Below are 27,281 nucleotides of genomic sequence, written 5' to 3'. Positions count from 1 at the left end.
CATTGTTGATTAAAGTTCAAGCTGTCCTCAAGACCCCTAGTTCCTCCTCTATAAAGCTACTTTCTATCTAGTCATCCCCCAACCTCTTTCGTTCTAGTGATTTCAAGAGAAAGTGCCTCTATAATGGATGAGGTTTTTTAACCTTTTTAATGGGGTATTTAGGAAAGAGAGGAGTAGCAAAACAATAAGTGAAAGAACAGACTACAGTAGACATATTTAAAAATTCTGTAAAAACCCTGGGTAAATATTCTGAATGCTAGCACAAGGTAACAGACCCAGTACCTGATCTCTACTGCTCTTACATCCAGTTAGTATATATTACAATCACACCTTCATTTTGCTATAAAGAAATATCTAAGAAGATACAGCTGATAGAGTGGACAAGCTAAGTATTTCTGTTGATGAGGATGTCAACAGCTTATAGAAGAGTATCACCATCCTTTTTTCAGAGGTAATTAACTCTACGAGTTGAACTCTTCCAAACAATAGATGTCTAGAGAAAACGTTTTAAACATCCATTTAGAAAATTAACTGCTTTTGTTTTTCTAAAGGATTAAACATCCACAACCTCTCACTGAAACTAAAGTTGTTGATGTTTTCAGGAGCTGTCTGTCCTCTGCCTGAAGTCAGTAAGCAAAGGGATATGTATATTAAAAAGGACAAGGCTACCTATATAGGTGCTTATTATTGAATTTGGAAACATAACTCTGGGAACAAAATCTCATATGTTTGCTTTAAATATTACTGAAGACATTTGTTGTTTGATTATAATAACTTTGCTTTAGCCCTGGTCAATATTTCTCTCACCTAGTGATCCCTAAATATTAATGGTCACGGTGGCAGAAATTGAAATCTCTTAAAGCTTAGGAACCAACAAGCAGAAAAATGCTTGTATGCAAGAAATATTTTTTTTCTTAGGAAAAAATGGAAATCATAAAACTACATGGTGTATTCATCTATCTGGAGACAATGAAAAAGACCACCTTTCTGATTTCAGAGGTATTTTTAGTCTAAAAAGATATAGCTTAAGCCATTTAAGATTTGCTTTCTAAAATTGATATTTCATGGAAATTTTATTTAGGTCATCTTCTTTTCTAATGGGATTTAGTATAATTTATAAAACTGAAACCTCTCACTTTTTCTTTGGACACAGGATATATGCAATCTCAGTGTAATTTAATATATATGTTTATGTATTTATATATGTCTTTTAAAGCTTTCATTGTAACAAATCAATATAACTTTTTTACTATTTTGCTGAAAATTTTATGAAATAAATTAAAACCAATAAATATTATAAGTAGTTGGGAACCAAGTAAAACAATTCTAAAGTATGTGTAAGAAGATCTCATGTTGCAGTTAATACATTAAAAGTTTTTGAAATAAATTCTCGGTCTTTTGGGTCTTTAGTTCTGATTTAACATGTATGTTCTACTACAAAACGTTCTCTATTTGAACCTTAACTTTGAGCCGAGTTGAATATTTCTTAAGTATAGCTGCAGGCTCCCTACAGTCTAGTATCTGGGCTGAAAACTGTCAAAGAGATTTTTAACTGAATCTGCATAAAAGCAGTAGACAAATTTAGCATAATATAAAGCAGTGAGTAAAAGGTCTCTTTGAAATAATTTTACTTTCAGTCTTCTTGGGACTTGTCTGTAGATTCCAGTAAATACTATGACATGCTCTGTTTACAGTTGTTCATCAGCATTGATATCTGTACTTTAGTTTAGTTTCATTCAGAAATTAGCATAATTCTAGCCAAACAACAGAATAAGCAAACAATGAACTAAGCACAGGATTGATGTGACTGCATGCGTGCAACCCTTAGTTCACACGACTTCAGTAATATCCGTGTACTGCATTACTATGAAAGATTATAGGCATGGATTTAGAAAACTTAATATTTAGTGACAGTGTGAATACTTAAGGGAAGTGAGGGTGGAAGAAAACCACATTTTTTCTAATGAACTGCAAAGAAAGTTTATATCAAATTTGGGCCTAAACTTATAAGAGATAATGATGAAAGGAATTTCCATTTAAGTGCAGTATCATGTAACCAATTTTAAAATTTTCTTTTTAAATATATATTTTGCGCTCTGACAATGGGAGCAAATTGAGGAATAACTACAGTCTAATTATTTTTCTTTTAAAGAGATCAATACAGATATGAAAGATGTTTTTTCTACAAGTGTAATAGGTAATTTAGCTGTCTAATGCTGGACTAAATTTCCTAGAAATATTGGAGAGAAAATTGTTTGTTTGTTTATTTTTTCTTTCAGATGTTAAATATTTAAAAGAAGAAGACGCAAATCGTAAAACATTCACAGTCAGCAGCACGCTGGATTTCCTAGCAGATCGCAATGATGATGGTGCAGTTGTAAGTTGCAGAGTAGATCATGAGTCCCTAAACTCTACACCTCAGATAGCAATGCAGGTTCTAGAAATACACTGTAAGTAATACACGATATATATGCTTGCTTTTATAGCTTGGTTTTGTTACAGAGTTCCTTTTGTGGGAAAGATGTAAAAATCTCTGGTATTGTGCAAACAGATAACATCTTTCTTTTAGCCTTCTCTGGTTTGTATTTGGTTGGTTGGGGTTTTCTGTTTTTGGGGTTTTCTTACAGAAGTAATTTTAACAGTTTTAATGAGAGCTTTATCAGCGAAAACACTATGGGACCGAGTTCCTGGTTTGCTTTGAGAAGTGGTAGAGAGGAAAAGCATTGGTCTTTTTTGTTTATCATTGTAGCAATGTGAAAGAGTTCTTAAAAATCAGTATCATAGTAGTTCACAGTTTTCCTTGAAAGTATCTAGAAACTTGAAAAACAAGGATATGAAGAAGCAAAATTTGCAGCAGACTGCCTCAATAACTTTGAATCCTGCTAATGAAAGCCTTCATAATGTCATTAATAATGCAAGTCCAGGAGGAAAAGTCCTTTTGAATTTGTCTTTAGGCCTTGTTTATACAGGATGTTACTCTAGATAATCCAAATTTCAATTGTTTTGTATGTCCATATATTGGCTTATTTTTTTCTAATAGGATTCCTGGAAACGATGTTTTCCACAGTGCATTGTTTCAAAGACGAATGAACCTGCCTATGTATCTGTGCCCTACTCTGAAGTCATGTTGTCCTTTGAAATGTGAGGTTTTTTTCACTTATAAACTGTAATACACCCAGGAGAACACCTTTTCACCATCAGATGACATTTTCTTATTCACTTGTGTTATACCCACCATTCTTCAGAGTACAGCTATTTGGATTTCTGCAGAACACCTGTACTTTTGATTGCCAGCTAGCAAAAACAGGCATCTGCAAAATATTGTCAGACCAGGTATAGGGGAGAGACCTTTCATGAATCTGTTTCTAAGGTAGGTGTGATCAACCTGTTATAAAACAGAGAAGCTTGTGCATAAAGCAGACAAGCCTCCTGTAACTGCAAACTAGTTCCCAAGATACTATATCAAGGACTGCTGACATATATAACTTGTTTCTAAAGAGGGATATTTTGATAAGCATCTAAGACACGTAGCACACGTAAAATGCAGCAATGGCAAAAGCATTCCATGCACAGAAGCTGACAGCATTGCTAAAAATGCCATCTGCAAAAAAAGCCTGAAAATTAGGAGGATGTGGATTAGCATCCACAAGTAATACGTACTGAAAGTAACTTTTCTGAAACATTCTACCCATCATTTTACTGAGGGAGCTCAAAGCCTTTCTTCACCAAATGGCTATTAAACACCTGCCTTCCCTCACATGTTCAAATGGCATCTGTACTAGAGACATGAATACTTAACAGCTTTTTTTCCTTGAATACTAAATCCCACAGCCATCAACCACTGAGATGGCCCATGCTTTCACTTCCAAATTGCATGCTCTTCCTTCAATGCTCTGCTCAAGATGCTGGCACTACAGGAGATGAACCAAATTGAATGGAACAGCAGATACAGAAATAGGAGAGCTATAGGAGGTCTAAACTGACTCACACTGGCTGCGTTGTAATGTGATTCAATTTAAAGGCAGGGTTGTGGTTTGCGTGAGCATCGTAAGATCATAAGGCGAAGAAGCCTTTCTGTTGCCTCTCATATATAAGGCTCCTTGAATATTTGTTGTTTCCTTCCCATTTGCACCCTAGGTAGCAAGACACCACCTTGCTAAATAGCAGTGGGGTGCATCTTCCTCTATGCCTGTTGCTTCATGTTTTGAACAAGACCCTTCTCTCTCTTCCACGGGTTCACTGAAGTTCTTTAACAAGGACAAACTGCACTGAGCATTTACAGTTACTAATGTGTTTTATGTTGCTGCCCCCTCCAACTTATCAAAAGCCACAATGCACAAGTAATTATTCTCTATCGTTCCTGCTTGCTCCATTAATTTTCCACCAATCAATTTAATACTCTCCAGCACTAATATAGAGTCATTATACATAAAAAGATAAGTGAGAAATCTGCCAAAAGAAGATGAAGTTTAGAAGAGAGGGTGGAAATACCATTTAAAACCACGGAGAAAGCAGTATTTTATTACTGGTGACAAGGAGACTAACAACAGACTATTATTGTCCTTTTCCTTACCACCTACATCTCCATGGTCAACGTACTCGGAAGTCTTACACTGGGCAAGTTTCTAAAGGAAACTTTGTAAAAAGAGAAGGGGAGTCAGGGAAATAATGATGTGGTTCAGCAGAGAGGCTTGAAGGAAAAAGAGGAGAAAGGTGATTTACTAGAGCAAACCCAAAGACTCTGAATGGAGTACATCGCACTGGAACTGGGCCCCTTGATTTTATCCCCCTGGTATTTCTAATCATTGTCATGGGTATTACTGCTGTCAGTGGAAGCTGTTGACTTTTTTCCATCAATCCATAAAACTTCAAACATATAAGAAACATCCTATTTGTATTAATGAGAGGCATGCTCACAGGACCCAATGTGAGCTGACCCGATATATCCTCAATGCCGCCTGTCAGCAGTTCAAAAATATTGCTGGCAAAACATATGAATTATGGGTCCCCATGAGAAAAGTCAGGAGAATTTGTTAATCTGATGTCCTGTAGGCTCTGAAATCACAACCAAGTAGTGTGGCATTGCTCCATAGGGCACTTTTTCTGAATGTCCCAGGGGTATTTCAGATGAGCAGAGAATGATAAGCAAGTACCTTAAAATGGTCAAACAGAAAAGCACAAATGAGCATCAGTTTGGGAGAGAACAGATGCACAATGATTGGGCATCACCCACTAAAACTGCACTTGGTTTTAAAATACCTCCCTAAAATCTGAAGAATTTTATCTATGGTACATGGATGATCCTTACAGTGTATCATCATAGGTTAGAAAAAAAGGGCAATAAAAAATAGCTTAGCCATTTCTGTCCTGTATAATTATGCTTGACAATTAAAAAAGTCTTCGTTGTTTCAAGCAACTAGCCCCTGACAATGGCCAAAACATTTGTGGCTTCATCAAAACAAAATAAAGCAAAGAAAAGGAAAACAACAGAACAGTAGGAATTACAAGATTGTGTTTGCATCCAGTGGATGATAGGTAGAAAAAAATGAAAGCAACACAGTTGTTGGAATGACAGGTTTTTATTGATGCCTAGTGAAAGATAGAATAAAATTAAATCTGTCAGAGACGATGAGACTATATGAAACAGATATTTGTAATGAGTCCATGGAGAGATGTAGATAGAGGTGCTTGAGTCCACACAGCTGCTTTTATCATCAGCTTTAATAGGAAGTAAACTTAAGAAAACGAAAGCCGGTAATGCCATCAGCAGTGATATCAATATGGAATATACTTTATTCCCTCTTTCTCCCCTTACACAAATCTTAGCTTTTATTAGTGTGATAAAGCAATCAAATCAGCTTTCCCCAGTAGTATTACAGTACATGAAATGAAGCTGAGGACTAAACTTTTAAGATAAAAAAGTTTTTATGTTCTTTTAGTATATATATGTGTGTATGTAAAAGAAGTAATGTCTGAGTCCTTCTGCTGCTCTTTTCTCATTTTAATGGTTAGGTCCAGAAGTAGAGATTACCTATATTATTTATAGCTTGACCAAAAGAAGGGTATCTTGAAGGATACCATGATCGGTCCTTATTTTTACAGGGCTTTCCAGATTAATTTTTCAGATTTCATATACTAAAATAACAGGGATGCTGTTGGGGTAAGTATACTGTACCCCACTCTAGACTGTGGAATAATTAGCTCCTCCAATCCTTTGAGCTGTATTTATCACTAATTTATGTTATGTCCCACTTGTGCTTAATCCTGTTCATCTCCATGTCATGCTCTGTGCACTGAAGGACAACCCAATTGCCCAAGTCATTCTGTTGTGCTGAAAGGTTTGGTCATAATTTAGTTTCTGCTTGACCAGCAGAGGTTTGTGGTAGCGTGACACTGCTTGCTGAGTTTATTTTTCCTCTGACCCTTACTGTCAACAGTAAACCTAAAATAGACTTGTATTCCCCGCGGCTGTAGTCTGAAGTTTGCTCGTCAGCCTAGCCACCACTGATTATTAGGAAGTGCTTGTTGTAAGTGATAAATACAAATCTCAAAGGGATATTTTGTTTCATTGTTTACTTCTGCATTCAAACTAAAGTAAGAATGCATTCTTTACTCCTGTATTAAAGAATCACAGGTACAATACTTCAATTTTGAAAGCTTCTCAGTACGATATTTATGGGATTGTATACTGTAATCCTCACACATGCTCCTGAAAAGACACTTTGAGGGCAAGTACAACTTCAGGTCTGCATCTGGGAAGTGAGTGAATTCTGCTCATCCCTCCTCAGTGTCTCAGACGCGTTGTTTCCCAGCGTCTTCACTTTCCTCCAGGTCTTACCTGAGCAGAAGCCAGCCAACATGTTGCTACCTACTGAACAGTGCCATAAAATTACCCAGTGGTAATTACTTTACCTTAGTGAAGATTCTCTGACTGCAGGAAATTACCCAGCAGACCTCAGTAAAAAAAAAAAATTAATTGTCTAAGTCTGCCCCAGAGGCTGCTTCTGAAGCTTTAAAGTGAAATCAAATCATTTGAACTTCAAATCTAATCATCGTGATTCTAAAATGGCAGCTGCGATATGATCCGTGCTAGCGGACTCAAATTTTGCTCAAAAGCTGACCACACTCCCAAATGACAGCACTAATAAGCTAAATATGTGTTATGTAAAGAAGTGTCTAGAGAGGCAATTTTGAGTAAATTCTATATTGGCAGACACAGATGTGCAGTGAATTGTCAGTCTGACAAGTCTATAGCCATCAGCTAACTTGCTTCTACAGGCTATTCCAGCAATGTTTGTGTAATAGGCTGTTTCTTCATTTGTGGGTTTACTAGATTTTACTAGATTCTGGTTTACCAGAGTTTGCTAGATTCTTTTGCAACGAATGTCTGAACTTGACTTTTAAAATTAGGCAGCTATTCCAAGAGAATGTTGGCTATTGTCCGGGAAATAAACTTATTGATTTTGAATTAAGTAAACAAAACACCTTGAATGCAGCAGACTAAAGATAAGCAAATCAGCAGTGCACTTGTGCAGCCATGTAGAAAATTGTGTATGTGTGTGGCTAACAACAGGGTACTACTGTGATTTCTGATGTATTAACAAATGGAGGTTTCTCTGACAACAGGACAGGGTTAGAATTTCTGCTTGTGTAAAGCAGAGTAATTTTATCAAAGAGCTGCATTACCTGATGCTCACTAAGAGACTTTAGCCCAATATTTTTACTTGGATGGTTTCAAGTTTTTGTTGGAACCAGTTTCTACAATTATATGTTCTGAAAAAAATAAGTGAAAATATATGAAACACAATATACATATGTGTGTGAGAGAGAATATGTGAATATGTGAAAATATAATATATGAAATATAGATTATAATATACATTCATATATTACTATGTGAAATAAGGTATTATTAAAAAGGGCAAGAAAGAGGTCATGTATAGTTGGCTGTTAGACCCTTTGTCTATGGAGAACACCTGAAACACAATTGCACATCAGAACAGTATTTAGAGAAAAAAAAAATCTTCCTTAAATATTAATGTTTAAGTCTAATGACTTAGTTACATTTTGAATATCTTAGGTGGCTGTGCAGGGTGACTATCACAACCATGGACTTGCTGCCTTTTTTAGCTCAGAAGGGGCAGATGTGTGCCCATGTAACAACATACAGAATTGGACACCTCTCATAAAGTATGAGGGGGCAGGGACAGTTTTCCCTGTTGCCTACATATGGTCCTTCTGCACTGTAAGTGGTTAAAATATGTATCACACCTTCATTTTCTTATTTATTTTTTTTTACTTGAAGTATGTCTCTCACAACCCCTCAAGAGTTAAGCAGTACCCATACTTTAGGAACAAAAGACATTTCCCTTTTTGGAAGTAGCTTATACTCTCTAGGCAGAGAACATATTGTTCCGAAGTGAAGAAAATATGAGTGTTAAAAGGAATTTCCTTCACTGATGCTGATCTTTTTTTGGTTTCTGATCAGTCAACAGCATTATTAGTCATTCTCTTTGATTATGACCATCTCTTCATTATAAAAGTAAAATCTGGGAATATTTGGCATGATTACACACTGCCTCAATCTTTGTATGGACAGTCTGGCAAGAGATGCATTCCTACAGTCAGGAAATGGTTTACTAAGTAGGATAATGAGGTGTCACAGTCTTCCAATTTTTCAGTTATTTTTTAACAGGCCCCCAAAATATTGAGTCAGCTCAAATAAATACGGATAGACTTTATACTGTCCCAGGAGTGAAAAAAGCGGGAGCGTTTGTAAGAACAGAAACTTGTTTTAGCTTTACCATGAGAGATGTTTGTCTAACTACATCTTTAGTTGATAAGCTTAGGCACACAATTCTCCTATAAATTCTGATACACTGAAAAGGTCTGGATTTTCCAAGGTTATAATTCTCCAGGGCCATAAAAGAAAGAACTTGAGATTTCCAAATCCATGGCTTTGCAGTTCTCTATTCCAAATTAACACGAGTTGCTCTCTTGCTATAACCATTTTATCTTTTGAATAATTTGAGTGTTTAGGAACTGTGACACCTCAGAGATCTGTGGAACTTGTGGAATTCATCCAATATTTCAAGTTTAAGCCTTCTTTCAAGAGTAACATGATGACACAGATGCAGCAGCACATTCTCTGGCATGGGCCATCCTATTGCATACTTTTCATAACAAATGACAAAGAAAATGTCCCTTTAAGGAAACAGATTTTTTTTTGTACCAAACAGATATATTCCTAATGCTTTTGTTTCCTTTAATGCTTTATTCTTCAGAGTTCTTAGACTCAGCTCTAGGAACAAGATGGATGTAGGTTACGTGCTCTTTTTTTGAGGAAACAGTCTGCTGTCATCATTGTATACCTGCCTAGACCCAACCTTTTGGAAGTCACTAAGTTATTATCAGACTGTCATCTCTTGTCAGTCCCTCCGCTAGGCAGATCTGAGAAAGCCAGATAAGAATAATAGGCCACCAGAGGGATACCCAGAAAAATGTTGTTTGTTTTTTTTTTTGAGTGATTTATCAGGACTGTGGGTGCTGTAAGAACAATTTCTTTGCTTCAGACACCAAAGAGTACTGGGTTTTGCTCCAGCACTGGCCTGTCCCAGGCATCTTTTTCACATGTATCCTTAGCAACGAAGTATATTTCCCATCCTGAGTTAATGGAGGGTAGTAACTGGTTAGTGTAAGATACCACCTTGATCACCTGGACGTGGCTATAGCAATATTGTTTTCAGAATGTACTCTATCTCTACAGAACAGGAGGCCTTGACCTCAGGTTCTCAGATCTCAACTTTTCAAGTGGGTTTCTCTATCTGACCTTCATCTCATGACTTAAATGGTCTTATTGATTAAAGCCACTTTTTGTTCCTGCTTAAAAAGTAAGAGGACTATATTTTCCATGTGATGTTCAGACAGGACCTTGGCCTCTCACAAAACCTCTCTCTCTGATCATAGACAATATCTATAAGCCTAAGCAAGCAGGGATTTCCTTCACTTCAGTGAAAATCTGCCAGCCGTTTAAATCCTTTAGAAGCTCAAGGGAAAGCTAGATATTTTCTTACATAGTTAGACAGGTACCATTTCTTGAGACTGATGCTCCCATTCTATGGAGATCAACTATCTGAGTGGTGTTCTTGCTTTCCTCTTTCAATGAAGATGTTCTGCTGGACTGCTGTGACCTTGAGAATGAGGGAATTACAAAATCTTCCAATTGACTCCCTGTTATACTGTGAGATAAGTTTACCCTTTATACACATTCAAGTTTCCATCCAAGACTCACCCATGTTGAGATACTCTTCTGGTATTTTACCCAAAATGTTGTTTGGGTTTTTTTAATCCCTGAATTGCAGTGTGAATGTTAATATGGACAATAAATATATCTCAATGTTATTTCAATACTTTGGTGACCAGCTTTCTATTTTGTCTCCCTTACCAGTGTAAGTTGTAGTTAGAAATAGTATTAACAAGAATGCAAATTAAAAGATAGAGCTTCAGTACATGTACACCTCTTCATATTGAATTAAAAGTAAATAAGAAGTTATTCTATTTAATTATTTAGCTCAATAATTATGTAAACTCTGTGTTAATAAGTAAAATTATCTTGTTTAAGCTTTTCATATTAATGAATGCTTGAAACAAATGAAACATAAAGGATGGTTACTGTAAACAGTAAAGAATATCTGTGAACATGAAAGTTCAGTGCCACAATTTGCATCTTTAAATGAGATCAATTAGGTTAATGATGGATGAAAATAAGAAATCCACAATTTAAATGCAAAATAATTCAAAAACTTGTGGGTCCATTTACTGCCAAACTTTCATCTTTCAAAGGGGCTATCTAGTTCAAAGGGTTAATGTACAATCCTGACCTTTCTTGTCTGGAGGCTTACGTTCAAATATGGTTTACAAGTGACATATAATCTAATATAATTTATTTCTCTCTAAAATCTTTTGTGGGCAAATCCACAGAGTGACTTGTCTATTCTGCATAGAAACTTTAAAATATGATGTGAGCATGGTATTCCATTTACTTGTCACGTGTTTAAGGGAGGACTCAAGAAGGTTTCAAAGGAAGTTTGGGATGGAAGATTTAATAATATTAAAAGTAGGATGTTTAGAAAATAAACATAAAATAATTTCATTTCAGAGGAATAAGCCTTTAGGCATAGGAAAGAGACAACCTGTGGTAAGAGGACTGAAAAGACAGCAGGCATGGCTACGCTGGTAAACAGAGCACAGTGAGGTTGTCCCTGAACCTGTTTCAAATACATGTTTGAACTGCACAGTGCTTTGCCCTGTGGAGATACTAACTTCGGTCAGTGTGGTGATGCTTCTGAATTAATGAGCACTGATGGGCTAAAATCTGTTTTATCTCTGGAGGGGTGGCTGGGGACAGAACCTTAAAGAGTTTACTGTAGGCTTTTGAGGTCGCATAGTTAATTTGGTCATGACTGGACACATGCCATTGTCATCAGTAGAAATCCCCACAGTGAGTCAGTCAAGTCACTGGAGGATATTCTTAGGTGGACATAAGAAAGAGAACAAGTTAGTGCATTTACCTTAAAAGACCAGAAAAGTAGTGTAATGGTGTAAAAAAAGCAGTGCAGGTGATTTTCTGTATTGGTAAACCTTTCTCTACATAAGGAGGTAGGTTCCAGAAATAATGGTCTATTCCAGACATCCCAGCATCGGTATCCCCAAGACTGACTGACTGGCTGATTTTTGAAGGTCCTAATCTAAGTAACAATCAGTTACTCTAAAAGTGATTAAAAAAAAAAAAATCTCTGTATTGTATTTTGTAAGATGAATAGATACATGGATATAATGTGAATATATTAGATGATCTATGTTAGAGATATGTAGTGGAATGTTGAATTAACAGAAAAAACAGAAAGCAAGTTTTAAAATATACTTGTTATAACTACTTTATACAGGGTAGCACTAACAGGACAATAAAGATTGAGTGGTTGATTGATAGTCCAGTATCTGAGAAGTTCCACATCAGGTCCCAATTGGAGCAAGAATTTTTCAGGTACATGGCTAAGATCCATTAAGCTCCATGCTGCCTTTGAAAATATGCTTCAAGTACCTTTTTCATTTTTTCCTAGCCTAGTCTATTTCAAATGGGATCATCTTGTAAGGAGTCTGAAATTAAAGGTTCTGTGTAACTCACACCCCAGGTTACAACTCTGGTCAAACTTCAGCCAGTCAACCTAATGATAGAAGGACAAAGTTGTTCCAGACCTTCCCTATAGAACAATTTGGGGGGCTGTTTATTTCCAAACCTAAAAACTAGCAAGCAGGTGAGACAATTTGGAGGAAAGCATATATATTCTTAGTAGGACTTCCTAAGGAATAGAGGTTCGCTCTATTTGTATTGGGTGTGGTATATCTTTATAAGAAACAAGTCAAATGTTCATGCCCCCATAACTACTGTTTAAATATTTTCATAGATTAATATAATCTAATATAAATAATATAATTTAATATAGATTAAATTTTTATAGTGTCCAATATCTAATATGAATGTCAGAGAAAGACTTGAAGAGGTATTTGAGTATGTTGAGCATCCAAAGCTCTTGTTTACTCCTTCAGCAGTTTTGGATGTGCTGCAATTCTAAAGCCATATTCAAGATGATTTAAATCAGACATAACAGAAAACTGAAGGCCTTAAGCAAAAGAAACTGAGAATGCAGAAGATAAAGTTACATTGAAAGGTTATGTACTGACTCAGAGTTAGGCATTCCTTGATACCATATATGATTTAGGCAGAATTAGGGTTTTTTTCTTTTGTTTTTTTCCTTTACACCTCTTAGGTGACATGGCAAAAATGAGATAAAACATAAATAAATTGGAGAGAGCACAGTATAAGGCAACAGAGATGTTAAATGGAACAAAGAGGTTTACATATCTGCAGAAACTGGAAAAATGGAGATTGTTTAGTCTGAAGAAGCAGGATGACAGAAATAATTAAACAAGATACAAGTTGTAAAACTAAGCTTCATCACTTGGGTTCACTGAAGAAAAGAGAACTGAGTTGCCAAAGAAAATATTATTTCTACCGTATCATTCATGTGTGCATGAGACTTAATGGATAACTAGGAAACCAGTGACCCATGCTGAAAAAAAACATGTACAGGGGAATAGCTGTATTTACACGGGCAGTGTTACTGGTGCTAACTGTCTTCATGAAGTGGCACACATTTAGAATTGTGGTTACAGTGCCACTTGGTCTACCACTTAATTCAGCAGGGTCTACCAATATATCCAATGCTATGCTCACAATTATCTCTGCCAGTTTTAAGACCCAGCACAATGTAGGTAAGAATGATCAATGATGATCATTATACGAAAAACGGAATCATGGAATCATGGAATTGTCAGAGTTGGAAGGGACCTCTAGAGATCATCTAGTCCAACTCCCCTGCTAAAGCAGGATTTCCTATAGCACATTACTCAGGACTGCATCAAGGAGGGTCTTGAAAATCTCCAGAGAAGGGGACTCCATGACCTCCCTGGGAAGCCTGTTCCAGGGCTCTGTCACCCTCACCATAAAGAAATTTTTCCTCATATTTGAGTGGAACTTCCTATGTTCCAGCTTGTGCCCGTTGCCTCTCGTCCTGTTGCTGGGAACCACTGAAAAGAGTCCGGCTCCATCATCCTTCAACCCACCCTTTAGGCACTTGTAAACATAGATATGGTCTCCACTCAGCCTTCTCTTCTCCAGGCTAAAGGAGCCCCAGCTCTTTGAGCCTTTCCTCGTAAGGGAGGTGCTCTAATACCTTAATCATCTTAGTTGCCCTACGTTGATAAGGTTTTAACAGATTTTAAATGGAGCAGAGAGGAACTGTGGAGCTTTGGTAGTATAACTGCGTCTTCTCTTTCACCTTCCCAAAATCCCAAGCCACACATTATGTAGTATCACTTTTTAATTACTTTCTTTCAGTTTAACAATTGTGGTGAAGGGTTATGGTATGACTGACAGGTGAGATGTTGAAACAGGTACTATGAATATTTTTAGGAAAGTACCAGATAATCAGCGTTCACAGAATTAGTAACTTAAAGAGTTTCCTGCCAGGTTAGTGCTTGAATTCAGGTACTCATAAATTACAAGTGTCAGGAGGGACTATTTCAATGATTCAGCTTTCTTTTTCCCCATATTGGCACTTGGCTTGCTGTTTTGCATCCAGGAGAGTGTTTTTACACTCTTCTGGTACAAACTGTTATTACTTTTTTCTTCAACAAACATCTTTTTAAACTAAATTAAAAGAAATGAGATAAAGGATGATATAATAGTCATCAAAGAATCTCAGATAACAAAGGGACCATATGCTGTTTCTGGTCATGCTTGCCTGCACAGTAGTTTCTAAAGGAGTGTAAAAAGAAGACAGAGAAATATCCATCCGAATGTGGTACCAAGTATTCACTTTTATCAAAGCTACATATTTAATAAAATATTATAAAGCTTAATTTTACAGTATTGTTGAATACATTTATTGAAATTAAATATCATTTCCATGAAACAATAATTTGATTTGGATTGTTTCACTCACAAATACTACTAATAAAGTAATTTGTCAGATACATAATACCGAGTTTTTCTCTTATCTGTTTAAACACTGAGTCATTCGTTATATTCTGAAGCAGAGCATCAAACTTACTGTATCTCCCAGGGTAATTTGATGAAGTTTACCAATGCAGGCTTGCTTTGCGAGTGCTTATTCAAAGCAATAGGGCACAGACAGAAGCCATGCTACTTGTCATTTACAAAAGAAGCCCAATTTGGGGAATGCTGATTCACAGCTGTAGGATGCACGCAGCTGGTAAGTGTAAAAGCTATTAAAAATGGTGAGCACTTTCACAGAGCTGATTAGAGCACTCCTCTCTCTTCTTTCAGATCTCATTTGGGATATCCAATTTGATGTTTATTTTTGTACATACTAGAGTGGTTTGTCCTTGGAATTTACTTTAAGAGTCGTTTTTTTCCTAAGCTTAATTACTTAAGGCTTTTTAAAAATAGGAATAAAATTGTGTAGAAATACAGAATATTCAAGGAGTTTTGTAATTGTTATCCATATATGAAAATTATGATCTTCTCATAGTTTCTGGGAAAAAAAAAAAAGACCCATGAAACTGTCCTGTGCTTACTCCAGTGCTAATTAATCTGGAAAGTAGATACATCATCATTTTCAGAGGTATCTGCTTATTTTATCTTTGCATCTGGAAATGATGGAAAGGTTCCAAGGAAGTAAGAGAGAGAAAGCACGATGAAAAATGTAGACGGCTGTGATATAAATAGATTTCACAAACATGTTTTTTGAAAAAACAGACAAAATCAGATAGAAAATAAATGAATTAGTCTCTCAGGAAATACTTTAAAAATCTTATCATCTGGCAGCCATTTATTACCAGGTAGCAATAATCTTTTATTATCAGACTGTTAGATTTTTATAACATTTTTTAAAATGATAGCACCAGAACTGTTGTTGTTCACTGCCACAATAAAATATCAGAGAAATTTATGGAAGCTTTTCAATATTCAGAAGGTTTGTGTTCATAAAATAAAACTATGAAGTAAAGACATGCTGTTGGTAGCTCATAATTTAGCTAAATCTGTAAGAAAAAAAGTGTGTTGTAATGAATCAATCATACTAATTTGACCTCTGGTATGAAAAGGAAATGGTGGTTAGTGTGCAAAAAATTAAACAACAAGGTAAATAAATTAATTAAAAATGGCAGAATAAACTTGAGTATTACAGATCCAGGCAGGACATATTGCTGCATGCAGTTACATGATTATTTCAGAACTTAGAGTGGTCTGGGAACAGTCACTTGGGAACAGCAGGAAGGTGGGGGGCTAATATATTTCTACCCCTTTTTGGTGACAAAGGAAAATGTGTGAGTTTTCCTGGGCAGTAGCAACTGCTGGCTACGCAGACAGCTTGAAACAGTACCCCTCAGTGAGAGAAACCTACCTTTTCATCTGTGGAGGACAGTAATATTAAGATTGATTGCTCCTGGGACTCGTCAGAAATAATGCAGCAGGTTATGGCAAAAGAATAGTGCAGTGGGCCTCACCAACTATCCAAAGCAGAATTTCATATATTGCAACAAGGCACAACCTGGTTGCTGAGAAGACGAGAATCCACCTGTTACTCCTAGGAATCCCAACAAAATTTCCTCAAGAGAAGGAGAGAAACCTCCTTCCCATGCCTCTGCCAAATGATCTGACAGCCATCAATGTTATAGAACAGGACCTATGTATTTTGTTCTGTGGGCTGCCTGGAGCTCGAGTGAGTGTTTCCTGAACTAATGAGTAGTTAAGACACGTTCCTTCTGTTGTTAAGGGTCCATGAAGATAAAACTTTCCCATCACATTCATGGGAAGCTCACTGATCACAGTGAGAAGGGTTGCTCTGTCACACAAGCATAGCTCTCTTCCTGATGGATTCAATGACATATTTCTTATTATTGGATCTAATGAAGAATTACATCGTTAAACAAAACCTTTTCTTACTAGTAGTACTTCTAAGGCTTTTAAAATAATTTTGTATAGAAGAAAACTTCTAGTCACAAAAGGTAATTAAAAACATCTAGTCATCATCCTAAAAGATTAAATAAGGCAGTGTCAATGTTTATAGGAGAGATTTGAATAACACTTGTAACACATCCTGATGTATTATGAGCACTGGCTTCCTCTGACAAACCCAACAAGTGATGTGTTCATCCCTCCCTGTGTTAGTGTCTTCCCTATTACTGTTAAAATAATTTGCACTCAAACACCAAGTCCAACAAGGATCACAGACTTCATTACAACTAACTCAGCTACTTACTGCAGGTGGAGAGACATTCATAATATAATCTACAGAAAGAGACTCACCTTGAAAGAAACACATTTCAAAATCAAAGTACTCCAGTGCAGGCCTATGGTCAAATGGTGTTAATGGGCTGTTTTCAGTTATTTAGAACATGAAGAGAGAAAGGATTGTATTTGCTCTGGTTTTGAAATAGGCACCTCATAATTTGGTTGCATGGAAACTAAACAGATGGGAAGGCATTGTTTTGGAGGTTTAATGATATTTTTGTAGTATTATATTGGACAGAAGTGTACATTCTTATTCACAACAAGCAAAAATATTTTAATTGCTGTGCCTCCCTTTCTACTATTTTCACTAGGTCTAGCTCTTTTGGTACTTGTTTGAACTTGGAAGACTAAGTGAGACATTGTGAAAAATAAAAAGGGCACAGAAACTCTTGTGTTTTAAAAAAGAGATATTTAGACAACATATATCTATCTCACTGCTGTGTACCATGCATAAAGGAAAGAACCTCACGAATGGATTTTTCTTCTTGAACCCCAAAGACTTATAAACTAAATAATTCAAGGGATCAATATTTCTCTATACACCTGATATGTATTGAACCCTATATATTTCTGTCACCAAAAGTGACAATTTTTCTGTGCCAGGTCTTTTAATATCCTACAGACCAGAAAAAATCCATTCTCTGATGAAGGGACAACGGTGGAAACCAAGAAAAATGTGATTTCTTCTTGACGCTGTCACCCATTTCAGTAGAATTATGTCAACCAGCCTTCCCAAAACTTTGAGACCAATAGTACTTTACATATTGATTGTTAAACAGCAAATAAAATAAAAAAACTTGTTTTATATGTATTATCGGACTGCTTTGATCATGACAAAGACACAGTAACCAGGTACAAAGAGAAGATCCAAACATTTTGCAAAATCACTGTATAGCATGCAAACCCATGAATGGATAATACCACAGGAGATCGTCATTGAAATTTTGTTCATCCCACATCTTCTGTTATGCCATTTTACTTTGAGAAGAAGTAGTTACAGACTTCATGCAATGAACATGTTTAAAAACCCAAAGACCCAAAGACCCAAAGGGCCACTGCACTTCATACGTAATAGTAACGTGCAGACATTAATGCCCTAGCTGAATAGTATATTCGTTACCTGTTTGGAAAAGGTGTTCATAAATTTGGGCTGGTATTAGTAAAATATCTAATATCTGGTTTTGGTATTGTGGTTGCATTTAGTGATTTTTAATTTTTTTAAAATGTTTAAAAACATTTAAACATTAAAAGTGTTGCCATCTTTGGCAAATAAGAAGGATACTCTGACGGCACCAGCTCAAAGGCATTTGAAAACATTTCAGTAATTTTTTTACATGTAAAGCCCATGAATGGATGTAACAAAAAACTTGATGCGAAGTGTTGACAGAACTTTCAGTTAAGAATCTAGGAAATATGTAGGGAATATTGAAGTTTTATGGGTTTTTCTTTTTATGAGTATTCTAATCTGGCTCTACAAACCTTTTTTAAATGTAAGATGAATGGTATATTGCATGTTATTTTGACACTGAATGTAAATAGAGACAATTTGCACAGTACTGAGTTACTTGTAGAATTCTGATTCATAATGTGAAATGGGTTAAGAACGTCCTCGTACCTTTTCTTTCTTAGTGCGTCAAAAAATCCTGATTTATCCAAACTAGGACATGGGTAGAGAAAAAAGCTTTCTCAGTTTCAAAGTGAAATCTTAGTTCTATACCTGAGTGGAAGGGAAACCTTAAGAATACCTGTCAGACCTCTGCTATTTCATGGGAGGTCAGCACAGAAGTCCTTGCACTCTTTGAAACAGATCAAACCCTTAATCCATAGGCTCTGAAGGGTTGAATTTTCTAATCACTGAATTACTGTCAAATAAGTATTTTGTTGGATCTGATCTACTTAACATGAATACTTCAGTACTCAGTGGAATAAGGAACCTCTTTTTCTCATAAATCTCTGTATGGGTTTTAATAACTTGTCTAAAGAACTAGTCTTGGTGGGCTGATTAACACTTCTCATAAAAATCAAATTACCTCTAAGTAAGGGAGTATAGGAAAAGCTTCCTATGACTTGGGGGTATAGCAGGCCTCTAAAATGTAGAATGTTGAACTGCAGGACCCTTCTTACTTTCTTATTTTCTTCTTATCGTGTGGGAGTCTTACGCAGCTTTCATGTGGTTACTTTCTATGAAGAAGTTTATGTGAAGTAATTTATATGAAGAAATTTAAGCCTGCATGTAACCTTATAAGGGCTTGGCTGTAACAGAATATATATACATAATGAACTCTCTCTTACTTCAACCAATGCAAAAACAGTAAGTGCATTTCAAAGAAACAAAAAGTCCCCAACCTTTTAGCATTGGAGATCTGATTAACAGCAAAGGTCTGGTGACTGATAAGAATTACCTTTTTTTTGAAATAGCTTCAAAGAGATTAAATCAATCAGTAAATCAGTTCCACAAGGTATTAATGTTAGCATTAGTTATTGCTAAGAGTAAACAAAAATCATGTGCTGAAGTTCTTAGTTTCTTCATATATCAGATAAAATTCATTACTAGTGTAAACTGAAATCAATTTTTCACATGCATGCGCTGATTTTGTATGTTGCTGAATAAAGATTACATTGCCTGATCAAAAATAGATAAATCTTCCCAAAGCTTTGAAATGGCTTCCCTGGTCTCATGCAATGAGATGTACCCAAATCCTAGGAAGACAGATGAAATAGAATCACTCAGTGGAACTTTTGCTTTTGGTCGGCTGAAATAGGAAAGGATATATAAGCCAACCCCCATCCCATAGTTTTTATCTGTAACCACTGCTAAGCTGTTATTTCCAGCAAAAAGGCAGATTCTTCACGCATAGGGGGTAGAAGATATCTTGCTATGTGTCTAAAGACATGTTTGAGTCTCAGTTCAGACTGGTGCTAGCAATCAATAGCAGCTCATAAGTACCTCATTATTCAAGCTAAAGACTGGAGGGCCAAACAGCTCTCACACTGTTGGAGATGCATGTAAAGAGATAAGTCATTGGGTATTGAAACCAGTGTGTTTTACTGTCAAGGCTTGCTGTATTACTTACACTCACATAAACCACTGTGTTGGGTTTTTTTAAATCAGATTTTCCCAATGCTTATTCTTTTTGGAATATTTATCTGCTCCATAATGTCCTTAGAGCTCAGGATAAGAGCATATTTGTAGGTACTGTAAAGAAATTTTAGTCACCAGTCCCTTTTTCATAAGAATTGTGCTTGAAATACTGATGTACAATATTTTATTACCATGAAATTACTGGGCCACATCCTAAAAAAGGTGCAAATTATTAGAGTTCTGATCAGTTTAATTGATGTAAGTTAGTATACTTCTACTGCCATACTTCTACTGATCATGCCTCTGTACTGGGCACTGGTGAGGCCTCACCTCGAGCGCTGTGTTCAGTTCTGGACCCCTCACTACAGGAAGGACATTGAAGTACTGGAGCGTGTCCAGAGGAGAGCCACCAAGCTGGTGAGGGGTCTAGAGAAAAGTCACATGAAGAGAGGCTGAGGGAACTGGGCATGTTTAGTTTGGAGAAGAGGAGGCTGAGGGGGGACCTCATTGCCCTCTACAGCTACCTGAAAGGAGGTTGTAGAGAGGTGGGTGTTGGCCTCTTCTCCCAAGGGAATAATGGCAGGACCAGAGGAAATGGTCTGAAGTTGGGGCAGGGGAGGTTTAGATTAGATATTAGGAAGAATTACTTTACTGCAAGAGTGGTCAGGCACCGGAACAGCCTGCCCAGGGAGGTGGTGGAGTCACCATCCCTGGAGGTATTTAAGAAACGTGTAGACATGGCACTTCAGGGCATGCTCTAGTGGCCGAGATTGTTGGTTTGTGTCTGTGGGTGGGGTGGGGTGTAGTTGTGGGTGTTTGTTTTGTGTGGGTTTTGTTTGTTTGTTTTGGTTTTGGTGTCTGCTTTTTCTTTTTTTTTTGGTTGAACTCGATGATGTTAAAGGTCCCTTCTAACCAAGAAGATTCTGTGATTCTGTGATACTGACTTTAGAGGAGGAGCAACAGATCGGACCCACAATAAAGGCCTTGATCTTACTCCTTTTGTTTATTTTGGTTGTAAAAGTAGAGATTTTTTGGACATACCTACATTATTTATAACAGCTTGATGAGCACATCTGAAAATAAATCAACCTCTCTTACTGTATTGCTATTCTTGATATGTTTTTCTTTCTTTAGACTTTGTTTTCTAGTGGTGGTGGTGTTTTCCAGAGATTAGGTGATGTTCCAGTTGTTATGATTAATACGTCTGGCTGTGACAGGTTAAAGCTCACAGTATTGATAGAGTACATTTGTACTTGTCAAATTCTTCTAAAATGAACAGTCCTAGCAGGTGGTTGTATTTTGTAACAGCATTTTATGTTCTGGAAAAAAAATTAGTCAGCGGGGTTTATCATCTTTGTTAAAACAACATATCTAGGTTAGTGTCAATGCAATTATTCTAAAGGTTTCTTCTCATTTTAAACATTTATGTGAATGTGAAAGTGGAGGACTAGTTTGTCTTATAAGTTTTCCTCTTATAAGTGTAGACTTTAACTCTGGACAGAAATCACGCATGGCATAAAAATGAAGTGGAAACAATAACATTGAGAATGAAGAATCCAAAATAAAATATCAACTAGGTTTTGAAAAAGTACTGTTAATAAAATACAAAAATTGTGAATTGTAAGCTTCCCTAAAAACTATGTATTGAATTAATCCTTGTGTTTCCTGTTTTAAAGAAACATGTAGTGACAGTACTATTTGTACAGTAGTCAATTAGTAGGGAAGACCACAAGGGAATAAATTCCCTACACTACAATATTGTGCATTAGAGAATGAAAAATAAATGTAAGACCTTTCTTATTCTGTGTTAGTAAGCTCTATTTAGAAGTGCATGGTGAACAAAGAGCTGTAATGGGAACTTCAAGTTGGGGGAAACTGCACTGCATTGATCCATGCAAATGAAAGATTAATTGTTTGAAGCCCCTTCTTCTGTTTTATGTGGGTCATTTACAGGAATGCATAAAATGCTGATCATTCCTTAAATATTTAAGCCAGTAATGCTAGCTAGACAGGCCTTTAATTTCTTTCTTCACCTGTGGCTATCATGACTGCTTCCATCAAAGTTTAGCTCTTTTTCATATTTCTCTGGAAACCTCTTGATCTCATTGCATTAGTTGTCTCCCTCCCTCAGTTAAATTCTTCATGTATTCCTATCTGATACTAATTTGTTCCTCTGGTTCAATGTATAGTCAAGAGAGTAATTTATTCATCTTCAATAGCACCACTGAAATCACAGAAGTACTTGATGCCCTGATTTATTAAGGCACTTGAGGTCAGTGCCTTAAGCATGTGCTAAAAATGAAGCAAATGCCAGCATGACCTCCAAAGGATTAGTCACCTGCATAATGGTTTGCAGGGTCCTTAAAAATATGAACTTGTGGAACAGATTTGCTACTAGTGTAAGGTTAGTACAGCTGTACTGAGAGCTAAATGATGCTGACAGTGCTTTCAGTGGAATTGTGACAATTCTACACTAAGCCTTCCCCTCTTCTTGTCTTGTGCCATGCTGATACATCACAATATCCCAAAAATAAAAATCAAAGTTAGAAAAATGTTTTCAACATTTGGAATCGTTCATATACCACTTAGTATTTAACAGGACTGTTAGCATCTCAATAAGAAATTATATTGTTACAGCATATCATTTTTTTTCCATTTGATTTTGTAGGGTCATATGGTCATGTTTCACGTTTGCTTGATAATCGGATATCTGTGGTGTCATTACTACTTCACTGCTAACGAAAATAGAAATTGCAAATTGGATGAGACAAAACTTAGATACCCTGGATTTGCAGGTTAAAGCATTTCTTATGCCATAGAAGAAGATGTGTATTTTGTATCAGAAAACTGTGGAGGAAACAAGAATTTATATTTTCCTATTAAGTCTGAAAATTTTTCTCACTATGACTATGAACTCTTTTTCCTTTTCCTAAGGACAAAACTGTTTTGTATAGACATGTTTCTTTCTTTGTGGTCTTTTTTTTTTTATTATTATCAGAATATATCCTTGCAAGCCAGCTGGCAAAATGTTCCAAAAGTTAAAGACCTACTGCAAGTGCTTTATTCTGCATTAATTCACAGTAGTTCTATTGTGTATCTTTTTGCAATTAAAACTATAAAGTTAATTCCAATGTATAGGAATAATATTTTAAATTTTTGGGATAGATTACAGGCTTTTATATAGTGCTTTTTGCAGATATTTAAAACATTCTCTTTGTAAAGTTTGTTTAACAAAAAGAATGTTCTGTTTTAGGGACAGCATTATTGCATTTCAGAAATAATATCCTGTAAAATGCCTGTAACAAGGTATTTTATCTGAAAGCCCATTGTAGCTTTCTTATTATGAGTTTCAAGCTTCTGTAACAATAAAAGTGTTCTTATTCAAATGTATATTATTGCATTCATTCCTCTAATAGCAGCATTGCATCATATCAACCTATAAATAGACAAAGAAGCAATTGCACAGAGTACTTGTTATTCATCCTCAATATTTTTTATTTTGTTGTTAGATATCAGACTTTGGAATAGTTGTATGGGGTTTTTGCATTCAATACAGAAAGAAAGAAGTTATTTCCTCTGAGTATACACGTGCTTTCTCTCTGTGTTTCCCTGGGATATAAAAAGTTACTGGTTTAGTTCCATTGGTCATTTTTATTGCCTTCCTGAAGACAATGAAAATTGCACAAGGCTCTGTATAAAAGCATCTCCAAGTGTAAATTAAATCTATGGTATAGTCTTTTGTAAATAGAGAAGAATGTACTCTTAGATAATAAATCTTTTTTGTGTGTATAAACAAGATGTCTATTCTTTTTCTTCCTAGATACACCTTTAGTTAAAATCATTTCTTCTAATTCATGGCCTGAAGAAGGACAATCTATAATTTTGACTTGTGAATCCAAAGGAAAACCAGTGTAAGTGATTTAACGAGTAATATGTTTTTGTTATTTTCCTTATTCTGCTGTGATTGCAATCTTCAGATGCAGAAATCTGCTGGTTTGTTTTGTCTTGTCCTGGGGTGTAAGGTAATCTCTGGTATAGAAAACTCCTTGAAGCCTGTCTTCATTAAGTGTCTATAGAAGATTGGTCTTTTACTTTGTCATCTATTTTAGTTTTCAGGAAGAATTCCAGCTGTGAGATTATTTTTTTTCAGTCAGGTATATCAACCTGAAAGGAGTGCAAGCTTAATCAGTCACTGTTTACATCATTGAACTGATGATAGAAGTAAAAACGTCTCATGAAAATCTTCCTTCTTCAACTAGCCTCAGAGAAAATATATTGAACTTTCTGGATGCTTTGGCTGTCATTTACAGGGGAATTTGAAGTTTAATGATATGTGCAGGTTGGCTGCCTGGTTCTTCCAGAATTTGAAAAGATGTAGCCTGCTTTAAGAATATAAATTGTTTTACTTAGAAATTAACATCTCTGCCATAATACTTGGAAATTAACATCTCTGCCATAATATTTTTTAAAGGCAGATCTGCAGAGATTAACTCTTGCACAGAATCTACTATTTAAATAGACTTCACTCTTTAAAACAGTATCTTCACAAATGAGCTGTTTTATATTTACCCATAAAGATACATAAATAATCCAATTGATTAATATTAAGTTAATATGAAACAAATTTCTTAAATGCTGACCTTCTGCTCAAAAGATTAATATATAGTGTTATATGGAGAGGTGATATGCAACTTTAGAATGGTCTTGAAAATGATAGTGCAATAATATTTTGGTTCTAGAAAAGGTGCAACTTGCATGCAAAACCCATGTCACTTCGGGCTGCATTTCTCTCTGGTGTAACTTTAGTGACTTTATGGAATTACTTAATGTAGAAACCTGAAGTTAGATTTAGGTCAAGTCAGGCATTTTAGTCCAAAATTTCTATTTTGAAAAGACTCTTCTGAGTTTAGTCTGACACCATTTAAACTCCATAAGCACTTTTCTTTTTCATATTATATGCCTGTATCTTTTTAAAGTAACTCCTCCATCCAAATCTTGACTGGGCTGAGCAACTCAGAATCTAGATCATGGTTCTTCCGTGCTTGAGACCAGAACACTAGGGGTCCATCCAATTAGTCTTATGTGGTGCTCAATGCAATTGCTCTTCCATCTACCTATGTACTCCTGAAGTAATACATGTTTCTGAGATAGATACCTCTGCAGGTAACTCAGAAAAATCAGTTGTGAGCCATTTGTTGCTTTTATAATATACTTGAAGCAGAAGGAATTATCCATGTACCTAATAGCCTTTGAGCATTCCCTTAGGTATCAGGAGGTACAGAGTCTGTTTCCCCATTAATTTCAGATTCAGCAGAAGATGTGCAAGTGCTTAATTTTAGGAAAGAGGTCAGCCCTGACTGCCCTGATTGCTCTGTTGGATAGATGATATTTAGGATTTTCCCTATTTCAGTGTTTTCCTCATGACTTAACAGGCAATAGTTACATGCCAAGTGCTCTGTTTGGCTCATAAACTGCAGGCATCCTAGCCCCTGGTGTTTGATTTTCACTACTTATCTAACATTCACTGTAGGGATAAAGATTTAGAAGGTGGTCATTACATATTTTTAATTACCTTTTGTTGGTGTGGAGGACAGCTTGGCCCCTAACATTTGGAGGTTTTAAATCATAAGAAATCTGGAGGTCGTGAGTTAATTTCTTCATTTTGTTCTTTTTAGTTTTGTGAGACAGATAGCTGGATGGTTGGACAGATGGATGTAATCGGTACTTGGGGGGGAGCGGGGGGAGGAATAGGTGTATAATACCAGCTAGGGGTTCTAGTCCTCCCAATGATTTCAGTTGCCTCTGAGCATTACAACAAGGAGGTGTGGTACTTTTTGGTTTCTGAGTGTATGGAAATAATTTCAACTGTCTTTAAACATCTGCACAGTACATATTTACATCTGAGCTGCTCACTTGGGCTTCTCTTTCCGTTTGGTGGAGAGATTTACACACCGTTATAACATGACTGGTCTGATCTACATAAGACAGCTACAGAAGAAGGAGCCAGACTGGACCATACCTCTGCTACTTTGTCTCCACTAACTACATTTAAACAGTTAATTCAGTCACATATCTAACTCTATATTTTGGGATATCAAATATATAGGTATCTAAATATAGATATTTATATAATTTTTGTTAGTATCAAATTTATATCAAATGTTTAATGTCACTGAGATGCATCTCGCTCTGTCTGCAGGTTATAACCACGTTTTCATAATCTTCATTGAAAATGGGCTAACTTTTTTTCCACACACCAAAGATGTCACTCTGTTAAAAAAGAGACAACTAATCCTCTCAGATATTAGATTTTCCTCTAGACCTCTGTATTTGATAGTCATTTCTGAAGGCAGTAAAAAACTATAAAAGTGGTATGTTTTATCTTGACATACACAATATTTTCTATTTGGTACACTAAATATTGTAGTTACTCTTTATATGATACCATTAGGAGACATTGGTTAAATCATACTAATTAAAATAGGGTTGCAATTGAGGTGTTTACTGATTTATTTATTATTTTTTACATAGAACTCAGTTGCAACCTTAACGGACTCAGATGCAAACCTTACATGTGGTTTTGAAAGGGCAGCCAAATAAAAACTCCACACCACAGAATTATCAAGGCAGGGCACCTGTATGTGGTAGCCTTTGAGACACAAATATTTTGCCAATAAATGCACCTCTAATTGTTCATACCACAAGAACTGCCAACATCAGCTGCTCTGTATTGCTTCATTAGGTCAGTCTTTCACGGCACAGAGCCAGTAATAAATAGGCATCCTCCTGGGAGCAGTTTGCAGTTGCTTAGCATGAGAAACAGTAATGTCATGCTCCCAACCTACATTATGATTACCTTCTGGCTTGTAGAGAGAGAAACTGGAGATGTCCACAGAGCCTTAATATGTCAGTGTCACAAGATAAGGGATAAACTGTGGGCTCCATGGAGAGCTCGGAGCCAACCATGGTCCTTCATAGCCATTTACACACCATGGGTTAATTTCTATACACTGTCGAGTGTATGTCACTGTCAACAGTCTCTCCTGTTTCCTGTAGGCAGCAGTGAATCATACCAGTAAATGAACACTTACTATAGGTACATTTCTGTTATATCTCAGAGCAATTTTTGCAGTCTTCAAAATGACATTAGGGATGAAAATGGAGAAAGAATGAAGCTGGGGCATGGCTGTGGTGACAATCATGGTAGTTATAGCTGCTGCAGAGTATTTCACAAAAGGGAAAAGCAGAATGAGGCTAAAGTTAGAACATACTTACCCCATCTTACATCTCATCACCAAGTCCCTTCTTGCAGGGATTTTGTTC

The 27,281-nt window shown here is 36.2% G+C and overlaps 1 protein-coding gene across 2 annotated transcripts in view; it reads left to right on the top strand.

Moving 5' to 3' along the window:
* The window catches only part of CADM2 (cell adhesion molecule 2), a 125,353-nt gene that overhangs the window by 6,229 nt on the left and 91,843 nt on the right, over positions 1 to 27,281 (top strand). For both annotated transcript variants that reach the window (XM_074169152.1, XM_074169144.1), the window contains exons 3-4: positions 2,280 to 2,450; positions 23,779 to 23,869. In XM_074169152.1, coding sequence (XP_074025253.1) covers positions 2,280 to 2,450; positions 23,779 to 23,869 — 262 coding nt within the window. The remainder of the gene's footprint in view (positions 1 to 2,279; positions 2,451 to 23,778; positions 23,870 to 27,281) is intronic.

Source organism: Numenius arquata, chromosome 1 (genome assembly GCF_964106895.1).
Source record: "Numenius arquata chromosome 1, bNumArq3.hap1.1, whole genome shotgun sequence".
Classification (NCBI taxonomy): Eukaryota; Metazoa; Chordata; class Aves; order Charadriiformes; family Scolopacidae; genus Numenius; species Numenius arquata.
This window is presented reverse-complemented; position numbering and strand designations above follow the sequence as displayed.